The following is an 11,248-nucleotide window of genomic DNA, read 5'->3' on the forward strand; positions in this document are numbered from 1 at the left end:
ATCGCTGAAGGGAACTTAAATTGTGTGTGTTCATATATAATTTAAAAATTGCCCTGGCCCCACATGTGTTACTTGAATGATTTAAACAGAACGCAAAAATATAGAAGGGGGAGGGAGGCGGGGAAACTAGCTGCTGGGGTGGTTGCTTCAGACTTCAGAGGAGGTTAGGAACCTAGGAAAGCTTCCTGGAGGAAGAGGAACTTGAGTAAGTTCTGAACGGACATGGCTGCAGATGAAGTGGGGGAGGGGACAGCATTGTCTCCACCAGGGGGCACACTGACTGTGAGGCCCACTTTCCTCCAGGTGGTCTACTTCTCAGCCACATATCCCTACATCATGTTGATCATTCTGTTCTTCCGTGGAGTGACACTGCCCGGGGCCCGGGAGGGCATCCTCTTCTACATCACACCCAACTTTCGCAAGCTGTCTGACTCCGAGGTGAGCAGCCTTCTGCTTGGACCTGGTCCACACTTGAGTCCTGAGCCACCGTTTACCTGGCTCAGGATAAGTTACAGCTTTACCTAGCTTTAGGATAAGTTACAGCTCCTCTTTAACCCTCAGATGTAACCTGGGGCTGTTGCCCCACAGAGCAGGTCAGCACATGAAAAAGGCCGTGGAGCTCAGTGGCTGTGATTATCATTTTGAGTGTTTTTTATGATTCTGCCCGTAGGTGTGGCTGGATGCGGCTACCCAGATATTCTTCTCCTATGGGCTGGGCCTGGGCTCCCTGATTGCTCTGGGGAGCTACAACTCTTTCCACAACAACGTCTACAGGTGCCAGAGCAGCTGGGTGCCCATTCCTTCCGGGCTACGCCCTCGCAGGCCACGCCCAGAGACCACACCCTCTGCAAGGCCACGCCCCTGGCCTTTCTCCCCTCCAACTCCTCTGAGCTCATCCCTTTTGGTCTTCTGCCCCTTCCCTGGCATTGGGGAACCCTGCCCTGTAGTCCCTCCCAGCCCCCGGGTGAACACACCAACCCCTGTCCACTCACAATCCTGCCGTCCCACCCTCCTTGACCTGGCCCCTCCTCCGCAGGGATTCCATCATTGTCTGCTGCATCAACTCCTGCACCAGCATGTTCGCGGGGTTTGTCATCTTCTCCATCGTGGGCTTCATGGCCCATGTCACCAAGCGGTCCATTGCTGATGTGGCAGCCTCAGGTCAGCTCCACCCCGGGAAAGGGGGGAAGCAGCCGTGGGAGTGGGGCTGGGAGGGGCTCACCGAGCTGGCGTCTGTGGTCCTGGTGGTCGTCATTACGTGACTCACCGCACTGAGCCCGCTATGTGCCAGCATAAGGGATGGAGCCCCGAGTCCTCCCAGCACCCCAGGTGGATGCTCTCCAGCCCATTTCCCAGATGAGGAAACAGGCTCCCTCGTGTCACCTGACCACCACACACAGCTAGAAGGGGGTGCAAGTGGAGCTGAGCCCTGGCTTGGCGGGTGGGAAGCCGGCGCCATCCTAAGCTTCTGGGAGAAGACCCATTCTTTGCCCCCTTGGAATAGAAACTGCAGCCCAACTCAGACACGCGCCCTGACACAAATCTCCCAAACCAGTGCTTTTGTCCCAGTTCCAGAAATGTTCTCACAGGGGTGCTGTACCCTCTCTGCTAGCCACACCCACAGCAAGGCCACAGGCCCATAGGAAATTCTGCACCCCTCCTCTTGAATGAGAGACAGGAGGGGGCTGTTGCATGCATGGCAGAGTGCGTGGGGCTCCAGGAGGCAGTGTGATGTATCCCCACCCGTTATGGGAACTGGGCAGATCGGGGGAAAGGAATATATTCTGCACAGGTCCTGCTTGCCTCTGTCAGGGTGGCCCACCTTCTCCCTTCTCTGGAATTCCCCAGCACTTCCCTTTCCAGAGCCAGGCCCCAGGTAGCTCCCTGACCTTGAATACCTTCCTCTTCAGGTCTCTCCTCTCCTGGACTCCCTGTTGCAGCAAAGGGTCCCCCCATTAGTGCCCAGACCAGAACCCCAGAATCATGCTGGACCCTCCCCTACCACCACTCGCAAACTAACTGGTACCTAAGCACTGCCTCCTAGGCACCGCTCCATCCGGCTGCCTCTGCCCCTGAAGCGTCCCCACTGCTAGCCAGGCCACCACCCTCCCTCATCTCATCTTATGGGTGCCCTTGCCTCCGGACCCTAGCCTGCGGCCTCCCTCAAACTCTTTGTTGCCCCATCTAGAGAAGGCAATACTCACCTGAGAGGTTTCTCCAAAGATGAACTGCAATAAAACTTAGAAGTGGGTGCTGTGCTGGGTTTGCTTAATACTTAGTACTCTGCTTAGAAGGTGCTTAGTACTTTGTTTTACTTTCCTTTCTGCCCTTCCCTCCCCAGGCCCTGGACTGGCCTTCTTGGCATACCCAGAAGCTGTGACCCAGCTGCCCATCTCTCCCCTCTGGGCCATCCTCTTCTTCTCCATGCTTCTGATGCTGGGCATTGACAGCCAGGTAAGGACCCCCTGGCACCTCTAGGAGCCCCCCTACTCAGCCTCAGCAGGCCAGGAGCAAGCAGGGAGAGGAGGTCACGCCTGAGGCCCCAGGAGATGGCTGTTTTGACCCTTAGAGTGTCCTACACATGACAGCTCATTGTCCCCATTTTCCAGATGGGGCGCCTGATGGCCAGAGGGGAAGGGCTCTCCTGAGGTCACAAGCAGAATCGGGCTCAGATCCGGGGCTCCACTGGCCGACTGTGCCCTGCTGCCAGAAGGGTCAGGCTTGGGTGGATGGGGTTGGGGGCTGCAGCCAGGGGCTGACCTCCATCCCCCCTGAAGTTCTGCACTGTGGAGGGCTTCATCACCGCCCTGGTGGACGAGTACCCCAGACTCCTCCGCAACCGCAGGGAGCTCTTCATTGCTGCCGTCTGCATCGTCTCCTACCTGATTGGCCTGTCTAACATCACCCAGGTGAGCACTGTCGAAGCTGGCACACCTCTGGTGCAGCCTGCCCCTCCTGGCCCCAGCCTTGTCCTAACCACCTTCATCATCCTTAGCACTCCAAGCCCTGCACACACAGCGACAAGTCTGATGGGGTCGCCCTGCAGGGATTCCCAAGGTGCTGGGAGATACAGACACTGGCTAGAAGAGAGAGGGCAGAGCTAGAGAATGCAGCCCCTAAGCCCACCTGGGGCATCAGGGACTGCTTCCTGGAGGAGGGGCTGCAGGGACCGAGGTGTGAAAGATGGATGCTAACTGGAGAGTTGAGCAGGAGGTGGGCATCTGATGCAGACACTTCCTCCTCCTGTCTCCCCACTTTTCTTTTTTATTGACATTCGTGAGCAATGCCCTTTGCCTTCAAGCCCACCTCCATCTAGTCAGAAGACATGCAGGGGAATGACTCATTGTGCAATGATTATAAATGACCCCGAAGCCATGAGCTCAGCCTGGAGGTTCTGATTTCCAATCTGCCAAACCACTCCTGGGTCCATAGACAGTTCAGACTCAGAACTCTTGTTCTTTCCTTCTCTCCCAGTCCCTGACACCTGCTCTACTTTGGGCCTGACGTGACATGGATTCAGATGCTACCTGCTCTCCTAGAACTTAAATTTTGTGCACAAGACTGACATACACATTAAATCCTTAAATGCTGTGAAGATAACAGGATAGTGATCATAGAGAGTGACCAGCAGGAGTAGGAGGGACACCACCTCAGAGCAGTGATATTTAACCTGAGGCTCAGATGATGAGGAAGAGTCAGCCAGAGGAAGCTCTAGCTGGGGAGACAAAGGACAGCAGGAGCAAAGGCCCTGCAGTCAGAATGGGCTTGGCGAGAGAGGGTATTGCGGTGGAGGTAGAGTGAGGGGCTGGTTGGTCCGTAGGGGATGCAGAACCAGATCATGCAGGACCTTGCAGGCCAAGGCGTCTGTATTTTATTTCGTTATTTTATTTTATGTCACTCTACCCATCTGTGCGTTATATTATCGTCTTGCTTAAGCCATGCAAGTTTTAAACAGGGTAGGCACATGGCTGTTTAACGTTGGAGGAAGAGGGCTCTCCCGATCTACTCCATTTTCTGCCCCTCAGCCTTAGCGGAGTGGGATGTTCCCTCTGCCACTTGGACACTCTCCTCCCAGCCCCCGGGAGTCGACAGCCACATCCATGGTCTCGAGTCAGTGCTTCCTCTCACCTGCTCTCAAGTCCTCTTGCTACAGGGAAACCCAGTCCCACCCTCAGACTCCAAGCCCATGTCCCCCGTGAACTGGGTGCTCTGAGCACTGGGAAGGGGACTATCTTCACCTCCTTTTCTCCTGCAGGGGGGCATTTATGTCTTCAAGCTGTTTGATTACTACTCTGCCAGTGGCATGAGCCTGCTGTTCCTCGTGTTCTTTGAATGTGTCTCCATTTCCTGGTTTTACGGTGAGCATCAAGCCCTTTCTCTCTCTCATTCATTCATTCATTCATTCATTCATCTTTTCTTCAATCCTCATCCATCAAATACAACCACCAGCCCCCCACACATGAACTTCTTTCATCCTTAACAATTCAGTGACATCAGGGCAAGAGGCCTCGTGTTTAGAAGATCCCATGAGAATAGTCAAATCAGCTCACTTATAATGGGAGCCAAAATCTCTTCCTGAATTTTGGGATGAAAAAGCTTATTTTTTTTACTGGAAAAGTGAAACCAAAACTGCAGGGGAAAAAAAAACGATGACTGAGATATAGAAAACGAAACAGGGCTGTAATTAAAAGTGGTGTGCTGCCTTCAAACAAGGAAAGAAGGAAACAGTAATTTTACTGATTTTGTTGCCTCAGTTTCCAGATCCCCCTGCATGATAATTAACAGGAAGTCTCTCCCCGCAGGTCATCACAGCCGGGTGACCTGTGCAAAGGGGGGGGGGGGGGCCTTTGTCCTCGATACTCACTGTATCTTCTTTGCAGCACCTGCCAACCCACCCTCCTCATCACTGTCCCGTCCTCACTCCCTAACGGGTCTGACGCTGTCAGGGCCTCCCGGCCAGTGGCTCTGCTTACGTGCCCAATGTTACTTTCCCAGTTTGACAGCACCTGCCCTTTTTGCATTTGCAGTTCCGTGCAAGCTGCAGCCAGTTGCCTAGTCTCAGATCAGGGGGTTCAGTCCTCCTGCCCAGCCAGGCTTTAAAGACCTGGCAGATAGAGATTGATGGGGAGGGTGTTGAGAGTGGTAGGGACACGTGTCATGAGTTTGTCCTGAATTCATACGTGTTTTCACGTTCAGGTGACTTGGCTTCCCACAAAAACCCACTTGCTGGGGATTTGGTTACCTAGAGAATGATGTGTCCAGGGGCACAAGCCATGTGTTACAGATAAAAGCTGTGGCTCAGAGAAGTGAGGTGACTGAGAGAGAGGGGCTGATTGGGACTCTGAGCCTGCAGCCCCCAGCCTCATACATCCTGCCTGCTCGGTCACAGGTGTTAACCGATTCTATGACAACATCCAAGAGATGGTTGGCTCCCGGCCCTGCATCTGGTGGAAGCTCTGCTGGTCCTTCTTCACCCCAATCATTGTGGCGGTGAGTGAGGCTTGAAGAGCCCTGTTAGAATGAGGCTAGACCAGGCCCTGGGCAAGTCAGGCCCAGAGGGAAACTTCTGCAGGCAAAGGTGAATGGGAGAAGCCCCCATGCCTCTGCCCCTGCTGCTTCCCATTTCTGAGCACCCACACCCTGCATGGTATATTACTCGACCCTGACAAATCCCAGCAAAAATAGGCAGTGGCCCCACTGAGGACCCGATCACCCAGCCAGCATCCCCTACTCAAATCAGGGCCTGACTATGAAGCCCAAATTATTTGGGGGAGGGGAAGGTGTTTCTCATTCCCAGCATCCTTCATTCCTTCTGCAAGAGGAAACTGAGGCAGAGCAGACCGGGAGGAGAGGCTGCCCCAAGTCTTTGTGTGGGGTGGGCCCCTGTATATGTCTCCTGCACAGTGACACCCGCTCCCAACTGGGGGCTGATATCCAAGCCCTGTTTTGCTTGCCAAGCAGGTTAACTTGGAAAAATGTGCCTTTATCTATTGGGCCTCCCAGGGAAACCTCCTCTTGTTATTGGTCTTTCCAGAGAGGACACCTTTTACTGTTTCCTCGCAGTGAGAGCACCTCCCTCACCCTGATTCTCTAGGAAGGTGTCCCTTTCTATCATGCTCACAGAGACCGCTCCTTTTGCTCCTGGTCCTCCCAGAAGGGTCCTGTCCTACTATGCCGAGAGGTGCCTCATGGGCCAGCAGTGGCCTTGGGAGCAGGATTCCCAAGATGCTGAACCCAGTGAGGTTTGGCCTCAGGGCAGGGGTGAAGGGCAATGGATGTCAGGGTCTGGGGAGGGGCCCTGGTTGTCCAGTCTGGGCCTGACTGCCTCTCCTCCTCCGCCCTCCCCAGGGTGTGTTCATTTTCAGCGCAGTGCAGATGACTCCTCTCACCATGGGGAGCTACGTTTTCCCCAAATGGGGTCAGGGCGTGGGCTGGCTCATGGCCCTGTCTTCCATGGTCCTCATCCCCGGGTACATGGCCTACATGTTCCTCACCTTAAAGGGCTCCCTGAAGCAGGTAAGTCCCTTCACCTTGCAGCATGTGACCCCTTCCCTCGTGGAGCTTGTCGTCTAGCAGGGAGACAGGCAAGTCCATGGCCAGTGACAAGAGTGTTATGCTGCATCATGACTGGGGTGATGGAGGTTAGGGAAGGCATCCAGAAAGAGGGGGCAGCTACAGAGAGGCTAAGGCTCACCCAGAGTTATAAGTAGAAGAAGAAAGATGATCCCTCGAAGAGGATGGGACGCATGTGCCAGGGCCCAGGGGTATAACTGACCAGCGTGATTGGAGAGCAGAGTGGGGAGAGGGGCAGGTAGGGTGGTAAGAGATGTGAGGGGTGGAGAATCAGAACGTGAAGGGCCACAGCCCAGAGGCCCTGGATCGGTGATTCTCAAACCTTGTTTCCCAGAGCCAGAAGTGGGGCCTCCACAGTCTGCAGCATAAAACAGAGTGGGGGACAGAGGTGGGTTTGTGTGCCCAGGCTGGTCTCCTTTCACTGATGGAGAAACTGAGGCCAAGCAGGGAAACCACTGGTCCCTCTCTTGCAGTAAATTATTAGCAGAGTTGGGGCTTGCAGTCCTTGCTTCCAGCTCCAGGTTACTTTTGTTTCTCATGACCTGCTGACAAGCGGCTCAGATCTTAGAAAGGCGCGCTTGAGAGGAGGGCACAGCTAGTGCAAAGACCCAGCGGTAGCAAAGGGTGAGGCATGTCTGATGGGGCAGGATTGAGGGGTGTAGAGAAGGTAGTGGGAATTTCATTCATGCAGCAAATATGCGTTGGAGACCTACTGTGTGCTGGACACTGATGTCAGTGCTGGGGACACAACCTTGAACAAAACAGTCCCACCCTCGTGGAGCTTCCATTCTAGTAGGGGAAGATCAACAAGTAACTAGGGAAATCTGTTAGTGGGGGTGAGTTCTCGGGAAAAAAATTAAATGGGAAGGAGGTTTAAGACGCATTGAGGGGGCCCCCCCGCCAAGGAGCTAACACCGAGTCAAGACCACCTGCCCAGCCTGTGGGAGGCGCCGTGGGGAAGCCAGTGTGACCGGACTGGGGTGAGGAGGGGAAGGAGGACCCCAAGTGAGAGGAGACGTGGCTTGGGCCCAGTAAGAACCTGGGGGCTCCAGAGAAGGGGAGCCTGGCTGGCACGTGGGAGCAGTTTGAAGGCCAGGCCGACCGGAGAGACTTGAAGGGGAGGGGAGGGGGGCGGCCACCCTCGTCCCAGTGCCCCAATCCTCGCGGTGCCCGCAGCGCATCCAAGTCATGATCCAGCCCAGCGAAGACATCGTGCGCCCCGAGAATGGTCCGGAGCAGCCTCAGGCCAGCGGCTCAGCCAGCAAAGAGGCCTACATCTAGGGGTGCGGGGCGGCTCGCCGACCCGACACTCTCACCCCCCACCTGGCTGAAGGCGACCACCACTTGATGTCTGAAGATACCATCTGTCTCAACCTACCTCGAGTGGCGAGTCCAGACACCATCACCACGCAGAGAGGGGAGGTGGGGGACAGTCACACCCCGGTGGGCCCCGCCGTGGGCAGGGATGCACCTGTGGGCTGGTGACCTTTTTAATCCAGGCCCCATAGGCATCAAGCAGTCGGCCTTGACTGCCAAGTAGATCATTTTATCCTGCCAGTGAGCGTGGCACGGCCAGGCCGCACGCTCTGGCTTTTAGTCGTGTTCCCGACTGTTCTTTTACTGCCGAAACCCATGACTGTTATCTTGGACTTTGCAGGAGTTCAGTTCCGACGGAACCTGCTCTGTACACATGAAAAGGGCGTTTTGTATAATGGGATTTCCAGGGGGAGCTTTCTCTCCAGCAGGGGGGGGGGGGCCAGCGGAGCTCTGACTTTCTTTTTATGGTTTTCTCCTTCCCGAGGCAGCTTGACAAAACCACCCCCCAGACCTCAGTCAGTCCCCCAGGGCTGCTGCTCCAGTCCTCTGCACCCCACTGGGCTGCGTGAGCGGCTCTGTGGCTGGGCTGCTCCCACCTTGCCAGGCGGTTCTGAGGCACCTGGCCTGGCAGTGGACCTTTCCAGCAGGCCCCCGCCGTTGGAAAGCTGCCACGAGCACAATCGAGTGTTTAGATTGCCATTCTGGGGGCCTGGGGTCCCACTGGGGAAATTTCCTCAATGGGAGCCCTAGTATCTCACAGGCTGTCCAGTTCTGTTGGAGTCAAAAGAGGGACCGGACTCTCTCTTCTCCCTCACTGCCGCCCCTGGTCTAAGCTGCCACTTCTCACCTCGAAATTCCTCAGCTGGCGTCTGCTCGCTCACTGCCACTGAAATCTACCCAGCCTACTCACTGAGGCGCGAGTGTTAATCCCCCAAAGTGCTGCTGAGATGAAACCCCTTCAGCGGGAAGTACTATTTGTTCCTTTCTGGAATCAAGCTCCGTGGTGGTGGTGGCAAAGTGGGTGAAGGCCGTTCCTTGCAAGCTCCAGTAACTCAGCGTTTCTCATTTGCCGGGAAGATGGGTTCCCATGTAGCAAACCCTATGTTTTCCCCTGTAGCTCCTTAGCTAGTTAGCTCACAAACTGTGTTTTATGACTAATCCTAAATAACTATGGTAAATAACTGTGACTGTGGGTTTTTTAATCTCTTGTCATTCTCATCCGAAAGTGACCAGCACACACCAGTTCTTGCAATAAAGTATCACCCTCAGAATATTAAGCACATTATCGTAGAGAGAGAAAAAAACACAAAGTACGTGTACCCACATAGCTGCACACACCCGTACCTTCATCCTCACGCGTGGTAGACGGGGTCTCATCTGCTATTGTGTAGGAAACCTGAGACCTTCTCCTGAGGTCATCTGTAAAATAGTCTCATTGCTAAGGCATCCCCAGTGCCAGCTGGTAAATCCATGATCACACAGCGTATGTATTGTTCAGTTCTAGGGTTTAGAATGAAAAGAACCCTTCACTGTGTCTCACAGCCCCACCCCCATCCTGTGTGAATTCCTCTAGAATAAGGGCAGGAAGACTTCTAACTTTTCTCTTTGTTCTTCAATGTGAAACTAAGACCGAGTCTCTCTCAGACAAATGCAGTGTATTTGATGTTTGTAAGCGAATCTAAGTGAGATGTTTGGCAAGAAATCCCTTCACTGATTTCCATCCAAACCTACTTATATAGCACAATATGATGTGATGTACAATTACTGTGAGAACTGTGAATACGTGTAACTTTTTTTAGTATTTGCCCTGGGGGAGGGGAAAGATATTGTATTATCATATATGCTTTTTTTTTTTTGCAATAAGGGTTTATTCTCAGAACACCAAGTAAATCTATCTCTATATTAAAAGATATATGTAATATATACATATTCAAACTATATACAGAGCCTGTTTTAAAAAGAAAATTACAGTATTATTTAGTAAAACTATCTGTTCTATGGACCAAATGTAAAATATTTATAAATGAAGATGCATTTTAAATGTCTATAAATGGTGTCATGACTACAGCACGGGCGTTATGTATGTTTCTAAGGATCTAGAGGAAAAATAATAAAGGTTCTATGAGATACAGCGGCAAGCCCTCCTTCTTTGGGGCGGGGACACAATGGCCCTTTTCATCAGCACAACACACATACACAGGCCTATTTTCCCCCACAGAGAGGGAGGCCTGGGCTCAAAATCCAGTGAGATGGAGCTGGGCCTCCCGAAAATCTTGGGTGAGTGGACAGAAGATGACTCTGAGCTGGTGTGGGGCTTTCAATGCTCTGAGAGCGGCTTTGATGTGGCCAACATGAGGAATTAGCCCCTGACCGGCAGTCGGGACTGGGTCCTGAGAGAGATGTAACAAGAAGGAAATACCAGAACATCACATCATGGGAGGACAGGCCCAAAACAGTAGCGAGAGCATATTAGGATGAAAGTCCCAAGTCACCAATCAGCAAGTGCATGACCAGCTCCCCCCTGACCCAGAGCCTGACATGATGTAACATTCCCTGGACGGCCACCCTCCTTTGGCCCCTTCCCTTGCGGGAGCTGTTCTGCTTCTTTATCTGTCCTCACATAAATCTTCTCAGGCCTGCTGGCTGCTGGCAGGAGCTGGCCTGTTTCTTTAACAAAACACTTGCTTTGCTCACTGTTGAGCGGCATGGAAGTTCAATCTTTGTTCCTCTGGCCACGGCTCCCGGTTCATCATGTGTCCAACTGAATCTACACCTAACGCTAAGGCCATAGGAGCACGTCTGGTTAATGGTGGCATTCACTTGCTGAGTCACGCCTCAAAATATTTACTGTTAAATCTTCTGTAGAAAACATTGGATTCTGCAGAGAGGTCGGATGGGGAGGTGGACATCTGTGTATGCTCACTCACAGTCACCACTTGTTGCCACTTTATCTCTCTGTGTTGGTCAAGCTTCAGCATGGGAAGCAGACCCCTTTGGGTCTTATGGAGTGAGGGATGGGTAACAGGGACAGGACCTTACACCATTATGGGAGATGGGTCAGCTGCACCCGAGCACATAAACTGAGAATCGGGGGAAGGTTAGTCACCAGAGGACAAAGGGGGAATGGACGCTGGGCAGGCCAGCACTACAGCGAAATCCCACCAGACGAAGCCACTGTCTCCTCGAGTAAACATTTTGAAAGCCTTCCTTGACCTGAGTCTCCCCACAGTTGCTCCCATTGCTCCTTTTCTAGTGGAAGTCCTTTGTAGGGTGCAGGCAGACAGAAAGGAATGGGGTCACCATTGGGCAGACCAGAGGTGGACATTAGGAATGCTGCCTCCACCTGATCAGGCCCTCA

The 11,248-nt window shown here is 53.3% G+C and overlaps 1 protein-coding gene across 2 annotated transcripts in view; it reads left to right on the forward strand.

The window, feature by feature from the left end:
• SLC6A1 (solute carrier family 6 member 1) overlaps positions 1-10,139 on the forward strand; it is a 37,275-nt gene extending 27,136 nt beyond the window's left edge. For both annotated transcript variants that reach the window (XM_037522814.2, XM_037522805.2), the window contains exons 8-16: positions 304-438; positions 671-774; positions 1,037-1,161; positions 2,342-2,454; positions 2,778-2,909; positions 4,256-4,358; positions 5,390-5,490; positions 6,349-6,516; positions 7,750-10,139. In XM_037522814.2, coding sequence (XP_037378711.1) covers positions 304-438; positions 671-774; positions 1,037-1,161; positions 2,342-2,454; positions 2,778-2,909; positions 4,256-4,358; positions 5,390-5,490; positions 6,349-6,516; positions 7,750-7,854 — 1,086 coding nt within the window. In that variant the 3' untranslated portion in view covers positions 7,855-10,139. The remainder of the gene's footprint in view (positions 1-303; positions 439-670; positions 775-1,036; positions 1,162-2,341; positions 2,455-2,777; positions 2,910-4,255; positions 4,359-5,389; positions 5,491-6,348; positions 6,517-7,749) is intronic.
• Positions 10,140-11,248: the final 1,109 nt, after the last annotated feature.

The sequence above is a fragment of the Talpa occidentalis genome, unplaced genomic scaffold (assembly GCF_014898055.3).
Source record: "Talpa occidentalis isolate TD23 unplaced genomic scaffold, MPIMG_talOcc4v2.1 talOcc4.10, whole genome shotgun sequence".
Classification (NCBI taxonomy): domain Eukaryota; kingdom Metazoa; phylum Chordata; class Mammalia; order Eulipotyphla; family Talpidae; genus Talpa; species Talpa occidentalis.